The sequence below is a fragment of the Haliotis cracherodii genome, unplaced genomic scaffold (genome assembly GCF_022045235.1).
Source record: "Haliotis cracherodii isolate W230 unplaced genomic scaffold, xgHalCrac1.p SCAF_6, whole genome shotgun sequence".
NCBI lineage: Eukaryota > Metazoa > Mollusca > Gastropoda > Lepetellida > Haliotidae > Haliotis > Haliotis cracherodii.
Genome location: NW_027266319.1, coordinates 44608394 through 44632604, shown reverse-complemented (window position 1 = coordinate 44632604; position 24211 = coordinate 44608394). Strand labels below are relative to the sequence as shown.

At 38.8% G+C, this 24211-nt stretch overlaps 1 protein-coding gene across 4 annotated transcripts in view; it reads left to right on the top strand.

The window, feature by feature from the left end:
• The window catches only part of LOC139445782 (ankyrin repeat domain-containing protein 26-like), a 758925-nt gene that overhangs the window by 296736 nt on the left and 437978 nt on the right, over positions 1–24211 (top strand). For all 4 annotated transcript variants that reach the window (XM_071226998.1, XM_071227000.1, XM_071226999.1 and 1 more), the window contains 2 exons: positions 7173–7307; positions 21794–22129. In XM_071226998.1, coding sequence (XP_071083099.1) covers positions 7173–7307; positions 21794–22129 — 471 coding nt within the window. The remainder of the gene's footprint in view (positions 1–7172; positions 7308–21793; positions 22130–24211) is intronic.

The following is a 24211-nucleotide window of genomic DNA, read 5'->3' as shown; positions in this document are numbered from 1 at the left end:
CCTATAGCGGTGTATGTTGGATTAAGACCTAAGATGTATTCTATAAAGAAATCTGATAATGGAGAGATAAGAAAAGCTAAGGGTGTTAAGAAGTATGATGTAAAAAAGCATATCAAACACGAACAGTATAAAGAAGCATTATTCAACGGTAGAACATTCAAACACAAGATGAACACTTTAAGAAGTGTCAATCACAGGATATATGGATTAAGAATGAACAAGACATCATTATCCCCCTTAGATACAAAGGGATGGATTGATAAGGATGGTGTAACTACCTATGCTTATGGTTATTTAGGGCGGTAATACTGTATCGTCTGGAACTATGAGCAACTCTTTTTATACAAATGCCCTGCCCTGTCCATCTTTTAGATAATAAAGAATAGGCTCTCCTTCTTTCATAACCAATCGACTAATGTTATATGTCTTAAGGGACCAAATCGGATCGGTGCGCGATGTAGGCCTCCTTCGATTTCTTTCTCCAGGAAATAGCCGTGTACTGGGATTTCTGCATCTGTAGTAGATTCTCCATCTTCTCCAACTGGCAATAGGAATAGCAATGTTCTTGTGTTTCCTCTGTACGTTGTAGTGGCATATTTTCCACAAATGTACTCTCATGGAGGCATGTCTAGAGCTTTTGTTGTCTTCTTTGTTGGTGGGGCGTCTACTAGAATTAGTTCGTATGTAGCTTTGCTTTCTACTTTCTCGTATTCTTTTTGTCCCCCGCCGCACGATTGTCTTCATATTTGGAACTATGGTGTATATACAGACTCCGAAGACACCAGTCGGTTTTGGTGACCTTGACCTCATTTTCAACGTCACAGCAGGCAAGTCTGCTTTTGGAGTTGGAAAACGGTATTGCCGCGAAATCTCAAGAAGTAATTGCTGGATTGTCTTCATATTTGGAACTATGGTGTATATACAGACACCGCAGACACCAGTCGGTTTTGGTGACCTTGACCCCATTTTCAAGGTCACAGCAGGCAAGTCTGCTTTTGGAGTTGGAAAACGGTGTTGCAGCGATATCTCAAGAACTAATCGCTGGATTGTTTTCATATTTGGTACTATGGTGTATATACAGGCGGGGGACATTTTGTCACTTTGTGACAAATACTTGTTCTAGAGCTGCTTCTTGCAAAGTTGCTAGCTTTTGTGGGTCTGGTGCTTCTTCTACAGAAATAGGATTCCAGGAGATTGTTTCCCCACCAGAATAGAATTGTTGTGCATGTTGTACGTAAATATACAGCGCTACTCGTTCTCTATCGTCTTTCTCTGGGTTGTTTTCTGTTGTATTCCCATTTCTTCTACAAGCCAAATGTTTCTTGGAATCCAGCAAGTTTCTCTTTCAAATTTGTCTACACGGCTTTCTACAAAGTCGTGGCAGTTGTCTAGCACTTTTGCAAGTTGCTTGTGCGACCAAACTGCAACAGCTTCTCTTTCTTTTGGCACAACCACAACTCTGTAGGAGGACCAATCTTTTTCGTTTTAATATCCTAGGATAGCCCAAACAGTGTTTTCGTCTGCTGTTTCTGCTATTTTCTTTGTTTGCGAAATTCGTAGTACATCTTCTACCAAGGATCGTGTAGCATAAGAAATTAAGTGTATATTCCTGTTTTTTGCACAACAGGGAAGATAGAAGATCTAGTTCTTTTTGTTTTTGTGCTCTACAAGGTTCTTTTTGCTTTTGTATTTCTTCTAGATAGTTTCATGCTTGTCTTTTCCATTCTTCTGCATGTAGACCTTCTTGTATGTCTTGTAGATATTTTCCTCTATCTTTCGTAGACATGGTGTATACTTGTCTTCCTTTTGCTTTTTCTGGTACTTCTTGCAGATTGTATTTAGACACATCTGTACCTAAAGCGTGGCATTATCTGTTCTCCATTCCCACTCTACTTTTTCTGTAGGTGGCAATGGAACGCTTGGAGACACCGCGTTTTTGTGTAGTTGTGTTGGCTTTTTGCTTGCGCACAAGATAGTTTTTGTATCTTTTGTGTTTGTATAGCAACATAGAGGACATAGTTCTACACCTTCTTTGTTTGCGGATAGAATTTCTACCTGGAATATTGGACAGTTTCGGAAACCAAAATCTCCTGTAGCCCATCGTATAGCCCTATTCCATTTTTTGTCGTCTTCTACAGACATTGTTGTTGGACATATTCATACTCCAGCTATTCTTCCAGTCGTTGTATGCGCATACCAAGCTACAAATATAGTTCCTTGTGGGCGATCTGCTAGCCCAAAGCAACGATCTAGGCAACTAGCAAGATTTTCCCATTGTTTTGCGGGTGGTTGTACTACAAACAAAGGCGTTGGGGAAACTATCCGTAGAGCATCTTCTACCAAATAGTCTGCTGTTTCTGTATCTCGCAATTCGTCGTTGCAAGCATACAAAGAAACTTCTATACGTGTGCAGCCTCTAGCTTGTACTTGTTGGTGTAGAAATGTCTTGCCCAAATGTTTGTTTGACAGTCTACCTTGTCTGCAAGATGTACGCCAAGTTGTTCTGGTAATTCTACTGCTTCGAAATCGAACACGACTTTGTTGTACAACTTAGTTCTTGATGTATAGCCATTGTAGGTGTGTACTAGGGCTGAAACGATATCCCGGGATACCGATGCATCACGATTCACTCCATACGATACGGTGTGCGATTTGTGAGGTGCTGTATTTCGATTTTTCACGATACGTTTTTTCAAAGACGTATATACGTACGTCTTTTTTGGTAAATAAACTTTTATCACAGATACGTTTTAAATGTGTTTTAACTCTTTCAACACCGCAGGCCGGAAAACCGGCCAAGAAGCATTAGTCACGTCAAAAGAGTATATATTTTTATGGACCTACCTGTCATACCATTCATTTATTAAATCTATCACATCTCACAATGTCTGAAATATGTATTCTATTTCAATTTATCAAAATGAATCATTTTTTTATCCATAGATTAAAAAGTTATTCACTATTTCCCGCAATGTTATTGAAAATATAATTCTCGGATGCACATCGAACATGTCAAAGAGCAAAACAAAGACGTTTCAAGCAAATCTTTAAATATATATACAAAGTGATAAATAAAATCAACAAAAATATGTCTAAAAGTGGTCAAACTTACAGCTAAGTTATTATTACCATCTTTTCGTGCGATCGCGTGTGATGTTAGTCAAATGACATCTCGGCTTTCGTCGCATCGATTTCTCGGCTCGGACGCGATGTTCAATGCCAAAATATATGCATGAAAAATCTTTGTCACAGCTCGTAACCTAGCATGAAACATCCACGAGGCTCCATATTTTTGATATAGATCGCGATTTCCTGCTTAAAACGTTCAGAATAACACGATTTAACCAAAATATTTCGTAAAAATCTGAAATTCATCGTACACGAGGATTTGTAATTTGATTGCCTGTCTCAGGTCACGTGCTCAAATTTGACCAATCATGAACCTTGTAGCAGATTTCGGCAAGAAAGCGTCATAAGAAACCATTTTAGCCAATGAAATCTTATGTTATAGCTACGAAAAAGACAAAGGCAATGTCATGAGCGTGTAGTTTAAAAAACAAGCTTTCTAGTGATGTGTCATATGTCAGTCTTCAACAAACGTGTTATTCATACGAAGCTTTCGAAAACGGAGGTATTTCTCCATGTTACTGAGCGGACAGCCGCTGTTATCTGGAAATGAGTGAAAACAGATTCTATTCATAATTCTTTTTAAAAAAAAATTCCAATTACGTATACAATGAAAATAAAAAAGAAATAAGTAGATCTTTTGAAATCTTGAATTTGCCCCAAATCGTCAAATTTTCGCTTCCTTGGTCTTTAATGTGGATGTTATGAATGTGTTAGCTTACATTTTTTTTATTTACAACGAACTTAATTAAGTTGTAAATGAATTATTTAAATAATGTGATAAAGATAACTTTCATATTTATAAACACTATGATTAGACCTTTCAAATGGTGTATAACATGGCTGTTGCTATAATTGTTTTTAATTGTTTTTTTGCCTTTCTTCACGAAAATGACAAATCATTAGTTACTGGACACTGGTACATTTAGTATTTACTCCTAGAATCTACCATCTAGTCACAACTCACAAATATGTAGGACTGTTACTTTTGTGTTTGCTAGCCATTACATGGAAATGGCAGATGATTCATTAAGTTAAAATACTCATTACAGTATATATTTTATGACTCATGAACATTCATCACTTTCATTTAATTTTTCATTTTAATAAACTAAGTTTAATTCATTTATCTCTTGTCTTCTCTTGTCACTATGTGTATTGTAGCGTATCGAGATACGTATCGAGATACGTATCGAATCGTTATGTAAGTATCGAGATACATATCGTATCGGGACCTAGGTGTATCGTTGCAGCCCTAGTGTGTACCCATGTAAAAACATGTTTTCCAACGCTATGTGTAATTGCAAGAATAGTTTGTTTGAGTATTTTCTTGCATAGCTGCTGCGAGGTCACCTTGTTCTTTGAAACCATGTTCTTTGCAGAGATATTTGACAAGAGCTTCTCTATCTAGTGTACCCGAAAAGTCCCTTTTGACATTAAAAATTCCCTCTATAGTAGCGGCATAGGTATATAAATCTGGCTCCAGTGGGGTTTCGGTAGAACTGTCATTGTCTATACTACAAGGGCATATGTATCATCCAACAATAGTTTTCCCCCTAATAAGGGGGGAATGGGTGAGAATCCGACACCAGCAGCATCAGAGGGTGAATACACCCTTGATTATCCTGTCTTTTAGGTGTAGGATGGTTTAGGAGCACTTTGACTATCAACTGCCTCCAGTCACCAGAAGTGATGTCTTTTGGTAGAAATAGACCATAAGAGACGTCATTATCCAACAAAAGGGAAGTGACAAACCGGAAGTGATGTCAGCACCGGTATTAGTGTCACAGATCCAAATTTAACAAGAAATGACGCCATTGGGTAGAAATAGACCAGAAATAACATCATTATTACTAACAAGATCAGCAACTACGATGGTAATTCTAGTGAAGGTATCACATATTCTGCATTCTGATTTACAAGTCCTCAGGAGGAATTTTCAGAGGAAGTTATCTCTAGTCAGGATTAGAATCACTGAATAAATGGTTTTCAGAAGAGGATTACTGTCAATTACACAGGGAGTTACTAGAGTTAGATTCTTCCTGGGTAAAGATGTAATAGAGGATTTGCAAAAATTATTCACCAATAGTTATCATTGTTGATAATTCTAAAAATACTACCACTATTACATAAGAAGTACTCCCATCCACCTCCCAATTTCATCTACCTGTAGTGGTTAGATGTGGGAAAGAAGTGAGGTTCCCGCCATTACGCACGTCATAGCTTGGGTTGCTATAGTGCAATATTGGGAACACCTATTGTGTGTGATTGACAGTGAAGAGGATGTCTGTTGAAAATCTGAAAATTTTAGTTAGTGTGACTGAAGCCAAAATATAATAAGGTAAATCGGGGGTATATAGCGTTCGTCCGTCCGTCTGTCCTTCTGTCCAAGCTTTTGTACGGCCCATAACTTTTTAACCGTGCACACTAGCTTTACCAAACTTGCTACACACATTTACCACAATGAGTACTTGTGCCTTTTGCTAGTTTGAAGATTCTGAACTTTTTAATTTTTGCTGTTTCCATGGAAACATTAGAAACATAAACTTTTGGGGTGGGTGTTTTGTACGGCCCATAACTTTTTAACCATGCACCCTAGCTTCACCAAACTTGCTACACACAATTACCACAATGAGTACTTGTGCCTTTTGCTAGTTTGAAGATTCTGATTTTTTAATTTTTGCCGTTTCCATAGACACATGAAGAAACTTAAACTTTTGGGTGGGTTGTCACTGGAACTCACTCTTAGTTTTTAAAACATTGAAGTTAAAATCAGTTAGAAATATGTAATATTTCATTAATTAACAAACTATTTACTATTTGTTGTTGACCAGCAGGGATAACGGAGGTATGTGAGCTTTGCTCACTTCTTTCTTGTTACCAATGATAACTATTGTTTGATTTCTGTTAACATTTGGATAGTCAAATGACCATGTCATGTAAATTTTATGATGATAAGGCCTCGGTGAGTGAGACGTGAGATTTTCAGCCCCTCCAATGGATGCACAACATGATAAGTCACCTGACCAGTCACATGACATCACACACAGGAAGTTTACAAACAGCAGCCAAAACATCATCGGCGCATATGATTGTTCTGATGCAAAATTATCATCAGATCAAGTTTGATTGAAATATGCATTAGTGAAAGTAAGTTTTGAGGTATGTTTTCATAACTTATTGAATATCTTGCCTAGTGTAGCTTAATTTGCAACACAACTTCAGCGGCAAGTGGCAAACACCTTGATGTATTCAGTGGGCTTTGAAGCGTCAACTTGATAACATCATTAAGCATGCGGTCACATATTGTATATAGCAGCTTGAAAAGAGGTTAGGCTCTCGAAAACATGTGATGTGGGGATACTTTAACTTTGATTCAAATGTTGGCTGGAGCTGAGATGACATGTTTTTCAGTCCAGTTACACCTGCATCCTGAAGCTGATATTTATACATCTGAAAACCATAAATGGTTTGTCCTACCATATATAAAGTTACAACATACAGTAACCAAGATTGAAATCAGATCAACTGAAATTTCACATTGCATCTTCTAATAAATAGATCTCTAAATGATGATTTCTCAAATTATTCCCCCAAACATATTGTTATGTTTATATGCTTATGGCCTTACTTTTGGTATTAAACAATTTCTATATTACCAGGTGAGTGAGTTTGGTGAAACAAAGATTTGAACAATATGTCAATTATAGTACAGGGTATCACCGAATGTGGGAGGAAAGCACATTTACCACTTTGCGGACACCCATGAGCCTGGGTATGGTACTGACAAAGCAAGGATACAAATCATTAGATCTTGACCAAGGGATGCAAGTCAACACAATAAACTCTGTCACTATAGTTGATTGGGTGACCCGAAAATACTACTTCTCTATGAAGATAACATTTGAAATCATGTTTTTCTCCCTGTTTTCTCCCGTCATGCTGATGTTGTTGAAATTGAATACAGAACTTTCTACACTGACATACACTGGAATACATGTAGAAAGGTATAATTTGGGATTTATGTTTCTTTTTGTTTCACACAGCCTGAATTGCTGCCAACCAGCACTGCTGCTGTTCCAAAACAGCCTGTTGTTACACATCAGCATAGTCAGTCATCTGATGAGGATGTGAACACAGAGACAATTAGTGAATGGGAGATAGAGAGGAAGAAACAGAAGGTCAGTCAGTTGTCTTTCAAAAAGTAACCTGCAGCTGACTTAACTACTTTTTGATCATCAGTTATGTAATAGCATTTCAGATTACAAAAAACAGGTTTTTTACAAATAACCTGTTTTTAATTGCAAGTCATCTGTCAATTACAATTAAGACTTCATATCTAAACTATTTTCATTGATTCAGCTAAAATTTTGTGTGAGGATGTTTGTTGGTGTGAGGGGGTACAGTTTCAATATGGCTGCTTGATGTGCATCTTTTATTTGTAAATGTATAAATAGAAATCATCTTCTCCAAAACAAAGGGACAGACAATGTGGTGGGTGATAATTTCTTTGCGTCATCTTGATTGGAAATGTCAGAAGCCATATTGGAAAATATACTACACACAAAAATTATGGGAAAACCAAAATATTCTGTTATAAAAAGGAACATTTAATGACATGTGATCGTATCATTACAATTGTGCTTTAGCAGATTATCAAGCTTCAAAACAAAAACATTTACAGGTAGCTGTCATTGAAAAGCACACATGAACAAGTCGAATAAGAAAGTGGGGGTCAAAAATGGAAATCACAAAGTCAATAGCGAGTGTGTCCTCCACGTTGATTGATGCATTCGGTGCATCTTCGCCTCATGGATCTTGCAAGGGTGCAAAGGGTAGCCTGTGGAATCGCCTGCCATTCCATTCCATTTGGAGCCACTGAACCAGAACCTGAAGAGCTGGTGCAACTCCATGACTGTCCCTGACACGTCATCCCAGAACATCCCAAAGATGCTCAATTGGAGCCAAATCCGGTGAATATGCTGGCCACTGCATCACAGTCACATTGTTCTGTTGCAGGAAGTCTCTAACGACTCTAGCCCAATGTGGCCTGGCATTGTCATCTTGCAGGATTGCTCCTGGACCAATGTTGTCCAACTGTGGTAGGACAAGAGGTTGCAAAATCTCGTCACGATACCTCACTCCATTCAAATTGCCTTGAACAAGATAGAGAGGAGTCTTTCTGCACCCAAGTCTTTTTCCTGTTTTAGCATTTAATCAATTTTACCAAATTCTTAAAAAAATGAAGCACTTGCAAAAATGCATGACTCAACACATCATTTAAAGTGCCCTCAGTGCACACAAAGAGTTGCATTTACTGAAGTTCATAAATGACCAAGCCATGTTAAGTTTTATACATGGCTATGAAATTTAGGGGTGTTCCCATAATTTTTGTGCGTAGTATATGTAAAAACGGTGGATCATGCGGCTTGCCCTCATCTGGCCTACACCTTATATCGCCTACACCTCATCTGGCCTACACCTCATCTGGCCTACACTAAATACAAATGGTTACTTCCACATCCCTGTTGTGTAGAATGGTACTGTCCATTAACCCATTAACTTACTTACTTACTTACTTTGGAGATTTAACGTGCGCTTTCCGACTGAAAATGGCCAGGCCATTTAATGTGTTTCCGAAAGGGGCGAAGGTGGCCTGTGCAACCCTAAGAGGGGGCTTTAGGGGTTGCTTATATATAATTTGGGAATTTTGAGATTTGGAATAGATGCCGATGGGGTTGGGGAGGAGAACTAAGGGAGCTGGGTATGGTGGATGTTTGTTTGTTTATGTGATTTTGATTTGGTAGGTTATTATGTTTTTAGATGCGTTTTATTAGTTCCGTTTTGATTAAGAATACGCCTAAGGCCTGTGGGTTTAGTATTGCTTCTAGAGTGAGAGCCTTGTTTAGATTGAGGGTGGTTTGTAATGCGGTTCGATGTGTGAGGTAGTGTGTGCAGTGGATGAGTGCATGTTCTGGGGTTTCTAGTTGTTTGCAATGTGGGCAGTTACCTGTAGTGTGTTTTTTTATTTTTTTTAGGTGGTTATTTAGGTTGGTGTGTCCTGTTTGGAGTTTAGTGATTACTCTGTCGATTTTTTTGATGGATGGAGAATTTTGGGTTTGGTTAGTGGTTTGCTGAGCACTTTTTTTATTTGGCTATTTGAGTTTAGATAAAGGTTATGCCATTTTGTGGTGATTCTTTGCTTGTTTACACTTTTAATTTCTGATTTTGAATTTGTAGTCGCGTTTTGCTTTATTGAAGGCTGATTTACGTTTTCGTCTAGTCTGTTCTATTTCCTCATTCCACCATGGTACCGTCGGTTTGCCTGTCTTAGATGTTTTGAAGGGGATGGAGGTTTTGGCTGCGTTTATTATATAGTCTGTTAGGTTTTTACAATAGGTTTCTGGATCCTTATTTTCTATTTCGTTTAAGTTAGCTTCGTTGCAGATATCTTGGAATTGGTCCCAGTTAGCTTTATTGTAATGGAATTTTGGTTCTTGGTTTTCTGTTTGGATTGGTACGTTTGTATTTCCTATGGTTATGTTTATGGGGAAGTGGTCACTACCTAGCGGGACGTCGTGCACTTCCCATTAACCCATTAATGATTTCATTCATTTATATGAATTAATGACCTGAGTACATGGGCCTTTGAACTAATCCGATGTTTTCATAGTGGTATCTGATCCTTGAGTTTGTTTTGACTGTTTATACAGGATTACTGTTATAATCCACTTTTAACAGGTCTACTCATCTCAAAAGCTTTGATCAACGAAATAGCTTTCACAATGTTAACAGGATCACCTCATCTCCAATTTAGGAATAGGTATATATGTTAGTTTTTAAGTTTGTGCCTCAGTCTGAAAATGGCACATCTTCAAAGAGCTGAGTTCGTTACTTCACAGAGAGGCAGTCAGCAAGTACTACATGCTGGGTACCGGTACAGGTTGAATGTCGAGCGGCAACTTGCTGTTCACTGGAAGTGTATCACCATTGGCTGCAATGGAAGATGCAGCACCATTGGCGACCACATTACATCAACCAAGCCTCACAGTCATCCACCTACCGAGAATTTAGAACACAACCGTATCGTCGCCAGAATAAAGGAGCAAGTGAAGACAGACATCATCCCTGTTCAGCAGACCTACAACGCCGAACTCGACCGAGCTGTCGAAGATGTTGCTGCCACGATGCCATCCTTTGCCAGTGTCCAGGCTGCTCTCTACCAACACCGCTCCAAGTCCATCCCACCTCTCCCAGAATCCCGAGTTGCTTTCGACCTTCAAGAACCCCGGACCAAGACTGAAGATGGAAGAGACTTCCTGTGCACAGATGATGGTGTTGATGACAGACTGTTAGTGTTTGCGACAACTGAGATGTTGGAGATCCTTAGTGAGCAGGACACTATTTTCATGGATGGGACATTCTTCGTGTACCCTAGCTTGTGGCTGCAGTTGTACACTATCCATTGCCTTGTGGATGGCAAGATGTTCCCAGTCGCCTTTTCCCTACTCCCAAACAAGACCAAGCAGACCTATGTCCGACTGTTCACCTTGTTGAAGGATGTTGTTGGCGCAAGGACTGGTGTAGACCTCTCTCCAGACATCATCCAGACAGACTACGAAGCAGCTGTCATCAGTGCCACCAGCGATGTCTTCCCAGCAAGTTCCAACAGAGGATGTTTTTTCCACTATGCCCAGGCTCTGTGGAGACAAGTTGTGGACAGAAGCCTGGCCCGAGACTACACCAACAACCCAGCAGTGCAGACCCACATCAGAAGAGCTGCAGCGTTGCCGCTTCTACCCCTAGCTGAAGTCCAAGATGCCTGGATTGAAGTGATGGAGCAAGGACCAGATGGGCAGCAGATCACCAGGTTCAACGACTACGTCACCAGCACATGGGTGGACTTCAATGCCACGTTCCCTCGAGCCCTGTGGAATCAACACGAGAACACCGGTCCACGCTCCAACAACCATCTTGAAGGTTTCCACAATGGCCTGAAGAAGAGAATGCCGAGAGCCATCCCAACATCTTCCAGTTTGTCAAAGAACTCAAGAAGATCGAGACAGCAGATAGACGGTCAAGAAGGCAGATTGGACTGGGTGGTGCCATGAGACCTTGTGCTTGTGTTGACAGAGACCGAGATGCAAGGATCGAGAGACTGAAGCAGCAGCTTGCTACTGGCAGATATATCATTGATCCAGTTTCTGGATGCAGTTGGACATTTCATCAAATTACAGTAATTTTGCTAGTAATGATGTAGTGCTTATGTTATCAAACATGAAGATGATGGATATAAATGTACAGTGCTATGATAATACATGTGTATTTATGATATTTGATGTTGTGAAAACATTTGAGTTGTGAAGATGATCTCATATACAAAATGAAATCACAGTATCAAAAGTCATTTACATTCTATGTTATCATGTTGGAAGAGTTCATTTTACTTAAGGGAAAAGGGTACAAGTGTGATGTGCACTCATCCATAAATTTGTTTTGATAGTAGTGTAGGCAATATGAGGTGTAGGCAAGATAAGGACAGGCTGATCATGCACAATAACTCCTCAGAAACCACTGAACCAATGAAGCTGCAACTTCACACACTTATTCCAACCAATATTGACACTATGATTTGTTCAAGAAGTTTGAATCTGCCATGACTAAATGAGTAGGTATTATAATGTTTTGAGATATCTTTACTTGACATTTAGTCATGTAATACATTGATTTCTGATAATATTTATCAGTTTTCTGCTCAAATTGCATGAATATAATTACTAAGCCATGGGGGTGCAATCTTTCTCCCGAGTGGGTTCAAGATCAATTCTGAAAGGTCGTGAGGGTGGTGGCAGTGGTGTGTTTGAAGTTGTCCAAGCGGGTGTGGCAGGTTGATAAGGCCAGGTGTGTCGATAACAGGTTCCACGAAGTCAGAGTACTTGTTGCTGGCACGGCAGGGGATCATGGTTCATTTAAGATTAATTTCCCTTGTGAAGGAGCCACAAGCTTTTACTTTTGACTTTCTTGGTCCTGCAGGAAAAGACGGCATAGTAAACCATTGAGACCAGATTGCAAGCCTCAAAGTTTAAATTTTTACCAAGTCGCCATATGGCGAAAATTATTTTTTTCCAGGTAGCCACTGGTAAAATCAAGCTGTCAAGCCCATATTGTAGGTAGCCCAAAACATTTTAAATTATCTTTTATAAAATAACCATTATAATATACAGAACAACAAAAGTTCCTGTGACATTGAATAAGATTTAATGCAAAGTTATGTTTTCACCAAATTTGAAACAATTTCGGTTTGCAACAGATAAAAGACTCCTGTAAGTGTTCAAATGGTTTAATTTGCCATACTGACTTCAGAAAATGTGTGATTTCATAAAAAAACATGAACATGCCAAAATGTCAATTTACAAATCAATAGCGTGTGTGTCCACCTCTGGTTGTGATGTAAGCAACACATCTTCGTCTCATGGAATGGACCAGGCATTGCCCAAAGTCCTGTGGGATATCTGTCCATATCTGCTGGAGCATGTTTCGAAGTTCCTGGAGTGTCTGTGGAACACGTGGTTGACGTCGAAGGGGCCTATCCATCTCATCCCACATGTGCCTGATTGGTGAGAGATCAGGGGAGCAAGCTGGCCAGGATGACATCCCCTTTGTTTTGTTGAAGAGAATCCTGAACAAGTCGAGCAAAATGAGGCCGGGCGTTGTCATGTTGAAAAGTAAACGGTAGAACAACAGGGCCGATGATCTCGTCGCGGTAGCGCTGTCCATTAAGATTTCACTTTACCACTATAAAACGGGTCCTCTGTCTTGCTGTAATCCCACCCCATACCATAATGCTGCTGCCCCCGAACCAATCTTCTTCCGTGACACAATGATTGACGTAACGATCACCTCGACGTCGGGGCGGTCGGGTAGCCTAGTGGTTAATACGTTAGCTCGACATGCCGAACACCCGGGTTCGATTCCTGACATGGGTACAATGTGTGAAGCCCATTTCTGGTGTCCTCTGCCTAGATATTGCTGGAATATTGCTAAAAGCGGCGTAAAATCAAACTCTCTCACTCACCTCGATGTCGGCACACTCGAATCTGTCCATTGCTGTGGCTGAGGTGAAAATGAGACTTGTCAGTGAATAGAACTTGTCCCCACTGCATGGCAGCGTAGACGCTGTCTGCACCACTGTAGACGTGCTTGACAGTGGTTTCCTGTCAAAATTGGACGTCTGGTGGGTTCTCTGGCGACAATCCCTGCACATCTGAGGCGATGACGCACGGTTTGTGAAGATATTCGTTGAAGGCCAGGGATGCTTCTTGCAGTCACTGTTGCTGGCTGGAATCGATTTCGTAGGTGTTTGTTCAAATCCTGTTGTCTTGTCGATTATTGGTTACGCGTGGCCTGCCACACTCCGAGGATGGTCTCTGACTGCATTCGTCTGTTACCAATGTTGCCATAAACACCAAATGGTGTTTCTGTGAATGTTAAATTGTCTTGCAACATCACGTTGACTCGATCCTGCTTAAGCATACCAATGGCTCGCAGACGCTCATTTTCGAACAGGTGTGGCATTTCGTAATGTTGAATAATGGCGTAATTTTGTTGCTTTTCTGAGTAGTTGTTGTCAGCACGATGCTAAACAATGCATATGGAATCCCGTTAACGCACGTTTTAATACCCAAATGTTTTAATACCCAACTTTTTCATGGAATGCATGCTTTTCTGTAGCATCTGTCCATTGAGATTTTCCTCTACCACTATTAAACGGGTCCTTTGTCTTGCTGTAATCCCACCCCATACCATAACGCTGCTGCCCCTGAACTGATCTTCTTCCATGACACAATGATTGACGTAATGTTCACCTCGATGTCGGTACACTCGAATCCGTCCATCGCTGTGGCTGAGGTGTTATCAGTACGATGCTAAACAATGCATATGGAATCCCGTTAACACATATGTTTTAATACCTATTCTTGGGTTGTGAAATGCATGGGGCTTACATAAAAGTCAACTTTTTCATGTTTCCATACATGAACTACAATATTGAAAACCAAACTTTACTTATTTGAAAAATACACTAAAATATTGGTGTCACGGGAACTTTTGTTGAGTATATGTACAAGTCATAGCAATGGTCTTGGAATTGTATATTTGTGGAAACTGTACTTGATTTTTGTTATTTGTGACTCGAAGAATGATGCAATTTATGTTACCAGATTATGTAGGTTTATCCTTGCTGATCCAATGAGCATTGTCTACTGAAATAAAATATTAATTACAATAATATTTATGAATTTCTGTTTATTGTCGACTTTAGGAGGAATTATTAACAAGTATAAGCAGATGTGTTTTCTACTATCAGCTGTTCATTTCGTTGGCTTGCAGGAGACAACACTCTTACATTACAGATTTCTATAGGTCTTTGACACTGCATTTTTTTATCATAAATGAATATATTCAAAGTGAGAAGGCATGAAAAAGCTACCATGGGTATTGTAAATGATGCTATTAGAGTTATATTATGAACTGATATTGTTCCAGGTTCACTTTTTTTGCAACAACAATTAAATTATTTATTTCCCGCAAAAGGCACCTGCAAAGTTTGCCATGTGCAGCTGCCAGAAAATGCTGACAAGTGACCGGAAGTTGAAAACACTATTGACATTCACAATGTTTATGAGTTACATTTGAAAGATTATGTCACAATTTTCAATCTTTATGGACAAATCTGGAAGCTAACATATCATAGCATATTCTAAACTCTAGCTAAATCCAACTTGATGTTTGGCCTATAGAAAGTGTAATCCACACACAGTGGACATTCTTTTAGGAGGGTATGTTCATGAAACATCTTCCACCAGTGCTGTCTTACCTGAAGGTGAGGCAAATATCTAAAATAGGATTGTTTGTGATCTGATCTTTGTACATTATTTTGGAGAAAGAATTGTAGTTATATCCATTTAGTTTTTGTTTTGTTCTCCAAATTCCCGATCGAAATTTGTTTGCATTTTCAACCTTTACCCGTTATTGTTTTGTTTGCTTGATTTCTGGTAGAATTTAAGTGACAAAAAATATGTGTTAATATCTTTAGTGTTGTAGATCATTGTAGATCGTGCGCTATCAAAGTGTTTACGTTGTGAAAATGAGCACTCGTTTTGCCAATAGGGGATAAAAAATGTTGGGCACTCCACCATTTTGTGAACTGATGCAACACGCCATGCAGCAATATAGGAATCAAATGCGCAGTGAAAGATCACATGCAGTGTTGCAAGTAAACAACTTGCTCTTTCGACTGACAGCTTTCATGAAAGAATATACTACCATGTAAGGTTTTTTAAACATTTTTAGGTTTGGTAGATGTTTTATTCAAGCAATACAGCATTATACATTTTTGTAGAAGAAAATAAGAGTGTCAATGTAGATGAAACCATTGAAAGTGTAAGAGTTTGAATGAATGTTTTTGCTCAAAATGGCAAAGTACTTTTGACATGAAGCTGTCAAGTGAAACGAACAGTCTGCGCATGTCAGATGTTCGAAAACTTGATGCACTGCACACAGGAAAATTATTTAGCATAACCATATCCTTGTAATGCATGGAGCTATCAAAGTGTCAACTGACACAGACGATGAGTAGTTTTATATGAGTTTCATTGCAATCGCGAAAAAACTTTCGATCCAGAAAATGGCATTGCAAAGTTCAATCAAGTTATTTATTTTTGTGTCTACATATGTGAAGCAATAGAATTAAGTCGCCCTGAGGTATTTTTCAAGATAGTCGTTTGAATGAAAATATCCGGCTCCAGAGTTCCCAGTCTGCTTGCTTCAACCTGGGATATCTAATCTCATTATGGGACTTTTTCTCCTCATACATTTGATTACTATTACAACTTAAGTCTACGCATCCCTTAATATTAGTAACAACATAGAAGATGCCTTCAGTTGTCTACTCAGGGGATTAATCCCTGACAGACATTTAATGTGTGGAATAGAACTGAGAGCAGCAGGTGGTCATGGTACCCATCAGGATATCGCTCATTAATAATTCTTTTAATTATTCACATTGTGAAGATCAAAGGTCTTTTTACATAACTGAACAATGTGTGTGATGTTGTTTTTTTTGTAGGAGAGACAGAAATAGCATCACCTTAAGATTGACCACTTAATTCAGACAACGGTTGTCCGAAATCTTCAATATTGAACCCACATTTGCAAACTTGTCTTCATACACTTTTCTTGGTATTAACGTTACAAGTCGATCCAGTGTCAACTTCCATGGATACTGGAATGTTGTTTATATGCACCTCAACTATCAACGAATTACAACTTCTGGTTTCGTTACATGTGTGAAATAATGCAAGAGTGTAATCTTTATATTCCTCTTCTCAGAAATTTTGTTGTAAATGTTTCGTTTCTCACACCTACATTGCAGTTGTACGTGTCCATTCTTGCCACACTGAATACATTCTTGTGAATGATTGAAATATCCACACTGGAAGCATATTTGTTTTTTCATAAACTTGACCAGACAGGTTGAGGTCCCAATGAAATCCTTTTCATTGGTTGGCCACTTGCTCGAGAATTTGTTCACTGACACGGTATACAATATACTGGTGCTTTGACACTATTTCAAACAATTTCATTGCTACCGCTTGTATCTGTTGCTGCAACTAACATTCATTTAGTCTTTTTATACCCAGCAACATGTTTTGGTTGGGGAGTGGGGGGTATGTATTAAAATGGACACGATCAGTCTGTCCTTGCAAGTTTTAGTTTTCGGAGCAGATCTTGAAAATTGTACAATACTTCACCAAACTTAGCACATAGATAGGTCTCGTGGCGAACTGATGCCTTTTGAAATTTGGATTTTGAAAACACCATTTTTCGACTTTCCATGGCAACAAGTTTGACTTAGGCGGAAATGGCGGTAGTGCTCGTTTCCGGAGCAGATCTTGAAAAACATACAACATTTCTTCATCAAGCTTGGCACCTAGATAGATCTAGCGGTGAACTGGTGACTTTTGAAATTTGGATTTTGAAAAAAATATTTTCCAAGTTTCCATGGCAACAATTTTGACTTAGGCTGGAAATGGCAGTAGTGCTCGTGTCTGGAGCAGGGGCTGTATTCATAAAGAAAACAAAGATTTTTCGTAAGTCAAAACTTAAGTTTTTCAAATCTGACTTAGCTAAGTCTGAGACTTAAGTTGATATTCATAAAGATTCTAAGCCCGAAACTTAGCTAAGTCTCCAATGAAAAACTAAGTCAGTTTCGTAGTACGTACCCGCAGGATCATTAGGGGGAACCCCAGCTATTTTTAAACTTCCGGTGGAACTCTTTAAAAAAAAGAGAGGTATGAACGTCTTTTTCGGTGGGATTTCCCGGTTGTTTTTTACGGCAGACAATACACACAGCGAAACTTTGTCCACATTGCCAATGTCATGTCAGGGACAGATATGAAGAAGAGGAAGCCTAACTGGACGAAAGAGGAGGTTTTACTGTTGACGGAGCCAGTGAAAGCAAATGTATATGTGTTAAAAGGAAAGTTTGGTCGGGGCGTGACATCGGCGAGGCGTCAAGAGGCGTGGCAGGTACAGTGACACTTGTCGTTGTCTGTCACTCAGGCAGTCGTACACAAATGTTGTATTTACACCAGACATGAGTTTTATAAAGTTATATTTTAGCAGTGTACATCTACTAATTTATCTTATCCAAGATATATTAGTACGCCAATCAAGCGACTGTAAATGCATGATTAAGGGACTTGCAATTTATTGTTGGGTGGGTGTGGAGAGGGAGCCTGGTTAAATCGAACGTTATTTAAATATTAGTATAACAAATACCACACACCCCTATAATAAATCACCTGTCCCTGTAGCCAACTTGCTGATTTTCAGTAACAATATTGTCACTAGTATTTACCACTGCATATAGATTTAATGCAACATTCTACCACTGAGCATGAAATCATCACTATTGGTGATTGTTCCTGTTATCAGTGGAATCAGTCACCTCTGCTATAGCCATAACATATTCTGTTACTATCATAAACTGGGACACTTGTTATTTCCAATTTGAGTTTTGTAACTGACAGCAGCAGACTTGGGGCTGAATGTGAAATCTTGAAGTGATATCCAAAGTAGTAACATCTTAATTATCGGCTGAATACATTAACTTGAGAAAAATATTTTTTTATATATATTCGGGATCAGACTACTTTTTTAATATAATCTCAGCACCCTCACAAAATGTTCGGCCCCCTTAATATTTTAGTATTTCCACAATTGTAAGACACTTACTACTTTCCCTTAACTCTACAGGTTATTACAGCAACCCTCAATTCCTCTGGTTCACCTACTGACAGGTACATTAATGATATGAGATACCTTTCGGGTTAGAAAATTATAATGGTTCTGTTCTGATGTACAAAACCTTCCAAATGGCGTGCTGGTTTTCTTGGGGGAATTAGTCAGCAAAGAGCCGGAGTCACAGGAGACTAATTACAATTTTATTTACAAGAAACATGAACAATTTACAATATCTTAAAATATAGCTGAGGGTGCCACAGAGAGTCAGTACAACCCTCTGGGTTGTGGGAGAAAGGTCTGCTTGGTATAATTATATGAAATTTTGTATAAATTTTAAACCATGGATAACTTATAAAACCACTTGCTGTGGATCTAATTATTACATGAAAACTTAGTATAAATGTATAAAATGATAATATCAGCAGTCACTGCTTGAGCTCCATTCTGTCCATCAAGCCTGCCAAGTCTATCATGCCTATCAGTGGATGGTACTGGGATATTTCTGTCCTTGCATATGTTGTGTAGAACAGAACATGCTATTATCACCTAAAATATGAAATCATTAATGATAAATTAACATCATTTACACTTGACATTTAGGCTTTTACCTGGCCTCAGTTGAACATACAAATATTACTGTAAATAACGAACAAGTTCCTACAACCCCATCATTTCCTGATCATCTCCACATGCACCTTAACAATTCTATACTACCAATCTACAACTGCCCTGTTATTGCCTTAAAGACATAACTGTATATATAAATTCACTTGATTTAGATACAAAAGTCAATCTGAACAAGTTCATGTCCATGCACAAACTTTAATAGATGATGAGCTACTGCATTGTTCTTTTCATATTTTCAATGGCATTTGTTAACATAAATTCAAACAACCATGTTTGAAATAATTATGTAACTCAATGAAATCTTGTTGCTTTTTTTCAATCATTGCTTTCATCTCTAGGAATTGTTATTTTATATATATATATATATATTGTCATTTAGCTTTGTTACATTTTTGTTTTGTTGAACTTATTTGTGTGGCAAATAAATTGTGCACACAAATTAACATTTGTTGATCATAATTTTTACCTTACAAGCCTTCTAAGGTTTTAACCTTATTTCCCCATTTCCTCTCTGCGTTTGAGTTGACCGATGGCCCTTTCCACTATGCTCCTGGTTCTTTTGTGTGACCTGAAAATAACATAACATATCACAGTGTAACCTGTCACATTAATCTTCAACAGGGTTCATCACTCTAAGTTGTTGATTACGATCGGCAACGTAACACGAAACTTGTTGTAGTTTGTTTGTGATCCCGGCAATGGTCTTAGGAAAGGGGTAAGTAGCCAGTTCTTGCAGGGATAACCACTGTCACTGAGGAGGTGACATCCGATGGGGACAACATTGCTCTCCAATAGCTAGTAGAGCCAGCTGTTTGTCAACATACGTGAATCGTGTGTTGATCCCGGCCACCGAGCAACAACATCAGTTACTCTGTAGTCGCTGTCAAAAGCGATCTGCATATTTATACTGTGATAATGATGTCGGTTTATGTATTCATTTTCGTTTTCTGTTGGAGCCTGTATTTGTATGTGTATTCCATCGATCACCCCGACAACTTCGGGAAAGTTCGCAATGTGATAAAAGTTGGTTTGGTGACGCCTAATGTCCCCGAGTTGCAGGGGGAAGCGGACAAACTGTTTCACAATGACAGATGACAAACTGGTGATGCACTGACTTACAACTCTGGAAATGGTGGGCTGGGTGACACCTTGATCATCTGCATTACACAACTGAAACTTTCCTGTTGCAAAGTACCTTAATGTGATCAGCTTGTTTTGTATCTCGTCAAGTGCGTGGTTACGGTTAGTTGCAGGCTCCACGTCAGCTGCTATTAAATTAGCTGCGTATCTAATGCCATTTCCATCTAGACGGTATCGCCGTATTAACTCCTCATCGTTGTTTTCAACAAGACTTTGTCTTCTTTTATAAAACGAACAACGCCCTAGCGGTAAGGCAGCCATTTTGTTTATTGACTTAAGTCAAACACCTTGTAGTTAAGCCTACCCCTTCCCAGTCTTAAGATTTAAGTCAGAAATTGGTAAAACTTAAGCCTAGGTCGCTTCATGAATATGACTTAAGTCAAAACTTAAAACTTAAGTCAGAAAAGGTGAAAAACTTAGTTTATTTTAGACTTAAGGTCTTTTATGAATACCGCCCCAGATCTTGAAAACCGTACAATATTTCTTCATCAAGCTTGGCACATAGATAGATCTATCGGTGAACTGGTGACTTTTGAAAAACGGCAACAATTTTGACTTAGGCTGGAAATGGCAGTAGTGCTCGCTTCTGGAGCAGATCTTGAAAACCATACAATATTTTTTACCAGGCTTGGCACATAGATAGGTCTAGTGGTGAACTAGTGCCTTTTGATAGTTTGTGGCTTTTGAAAAATATTTTTTTGGAGTTTCCATATATATAAACTAGTTCACAAGTATTTTTCATTGTAGGGGATATTGATGACTTTGTCCTATTGTCTGAATTGCAGCCATAATTAATGCCAGAGAAAATGTAAAGCTAATTGAGGAGGATTTCGTCAAATTCAAAAAGAGATTAGTAATGTGTGATGAAACATGGGTCTACCTCTATGACCCTGAGTCAAAACATCAGTCCATGGAATGGCACCATTCCACTTCTCCAGCGCCAAAGAAATTCAAGTCTTCAAGATCAGTGGAGAAAGTTATGGCTTCTGTATTCTGAGATGCAAAGTCTGTGATCCTTGTTGATTACTTAGAAAGTCAAAAGATGATTACCGGTGTAAATCTATACTGTTAGATAAACACGCTACTCCAACAATCCTTCTCAACTACAACTCATGCATCTGTAGTTTAAATATTTCTGACTTACACTGACTTACCATTTCAGCATACTACTTCCTGCTATTAACATATGCAATGGTAACTTTGATCTTTGGTAATCTTAACATGGTGTCTGAAACCTTCGGAATTACTTTCAGATTCACAGTAATTATCACTGAACTTTCTGTTTCAGAGTTCTACTACATTTGGCATTGTAAACAAATTTATCAGTGATTCCAGTTTAATGACATCACTTCCATTGCCCAATGGAAGATTGTTCAATGGAAGTGATGTCGTTAAACTGGAATCACTTATAATTTTGTCAGTAAAGTAGCTGGAATCACGGTTTTTGTTTGGTTTTCATGAATATGTGGGAATGGTGTGCTTATGTTTTTTGAATGTGATGAAAGCACCTTCCTGGTTTAGGTCTTCATAATACTTAGCATTTGTTGGCAGTGGTGGTTATGTTTATCCTTATAAACTCATATTTTAATTGCAGGAAGCTGTTAAAACTGTGGGACAAATGATTACCCACATAAATGAAGATGACAGGACAGAAATAGAAAAACAGAAAACAATGGAAGCTCTCAAGATAAAAGTTGAGGACATCAAGTGGAAGGAGGAGAACTTGGAAAGCCAGGGGCATGTTGGTTCATCTGAAGATAGTGGGAAACTGACAGAACTAGAACATGAATCATTAGGGCAAAATGATGGAATACAAAAAGAATCAGATGAAACAAGTACAGGGGAGGAAATGCAAAGACAGATATATTTGGGAAAACAGGAGACTTCAAGAGAACAAAATTTCAAATGGGAGGCAGAACGTGCACTTAAGGTCAGTAGTTACCTGTTACTTACTTTCAGACTTATTGTCTGCTGCCCATATATTTAGTCCTTAATCCTGTTAAATTCAAACTCAAGTCATTGTTAGAAAATGTCAGAATTCTTGTTCTGTATGCATCAAATCAAAAAGTAAAATGTAATTTCTCCACATGAAACATAAATTTTCAACTTTGAATTTTAATATAGTCTGATCAGACATCTAAAATAATGCTTTTGTATCGTGATTAGATACTTTTTCAGTTACAGCTACAAAACAAGATATATATTTTTATTTAAAAGTTAGTGTGAAATTTTGTTCTAAGAGAAACACCCTGTAACCTCGTATATTTTTGTGGCAGACAATTTCTTTCTTTTTTCAACAGCCTGAAGTATAATCATATTGTTTTCAAGAATTTTTGGATAAGCTTTTATTACTTTGATAAATAATTTGTATACATCGGTAAAATAAACTCGGTCTCTTCCATTAAAACAAAAATTCCGAATGAAATGCTGTGCCCTGTGTGCAATTTGTAACCAAATGGCAAGGGGCACCCTGGAGGTATAAGAAGCATGTTTTTAGTTCTGTATTATGATAAGTGAAGAAGGAAAATTGCAATGTGTTGTAGTGTGTTGTGTCAGGATAAGTATACTAATATTATTCCTTTCATTTATAAATAATGTAAAACTTAGTACATGTATAGTTAGTTGTTGGGCTTAACATATTCCAATTTTTCACTCTATGCATTTCATCCTTTTCCTTCCAATCCTTGTGTGGAAACATCCTTAAACAAAAAATAAGTTTCTAGCTTCTAAGCTCTTTTTGCCCGAACACTCAACAATCAGGTCATACACCTGAATCCCCATCTTATCGAGGCATGAGAGTTAACTGACTATAAAAGTCTAATTTTTTAACTTATCCTGCATTACTCCGTATTGCATTTACTGCTGTCTTTGACAGAGTGACGAACTGTGTGAGATCCAGCTGCTGAAGAAAGTTGTCCCAACCAGCTCAGGAGGCAGCGCCCTCTCACAGTCGGCACGTGACCCGGAAGTCATGACGTCACACAAAAACACATAACTGCTTTGTCACCTCCACGGACGGACGTACTGTGTATCCCTTGTGGAAATTAAAGCTTATTATTTGTTTTTTATATTTTGCGTGTTTCTACATTCATTATATGCTGCTACATTGTTACCTGTTATGGGCCGTGACCTTAGGGTCTTCCCATTCGTAAATTGTAACGTTTATCGCTCGTCTGTGGCTCACGTCACAGTAATTTACGGGCGCAATGTTGTTCCCGCCATTTTGTTTTCTTTCCCGCCATTTTGGCCATTCACCACGTGGCCACGTAATGTCGTGTTCTGCGTTTTGAATTCTCTCTTTGGCTTGGGTAATACATTACATTTATGTATGTTGTTTGGGTGTGCTTAAAGCCTTGCCTTTTCGCTACCTCTCAGCGTAATTGTTTCTTCTCATAAACTTCAATATAATACGAAGTTTTTGAGTTACATTATGTCTCCCGTTCTCTGTGGTTTTGCCACATGGTTACGTGTTTGCACATGGTTATGTGTTTGCTTAAAGCTATGCTTTTTCGCTACCTTTTAGCGTCATTGTTTGATCTCATAAACTTCATTGAAATACAAAGTTTCTGAATCACATTATGCTTCCCATACTTTGTGATTGGCCACATGGTTATGTGTTTGCTTAAAGCTATGCTTTTTCGCTACCTTTTAGCGTCATTGTTTGATCTCATAAACTTCATTGAAATACAAAGTTTCTGAATCACATTATGCTTCCCGCACTTTGTGGCTTTGCCACATAGTTATGTTTTGCTTAAATTCCAGATTTTCTGCCTCGCTGCACTTGTTGCCGCGGGAACAAATCTGGTCGGGGCCGCCCCTTTCTGCCGTGATTGTACGACGCCCTGTACTTTCACAAGGCAGTGCCGATGTTGCAGTCATTCGTCGCTGTGATCCTTCAGCTCATGCGAGTATCCAGGACACACCTCGCTCAACGTGCTCGTCGACCCCCACCTACGTTGACGGCAGCAGCGCTCAGCGGAGCTTCGCAGTGCTCCCAGCACCAACGGCGGCT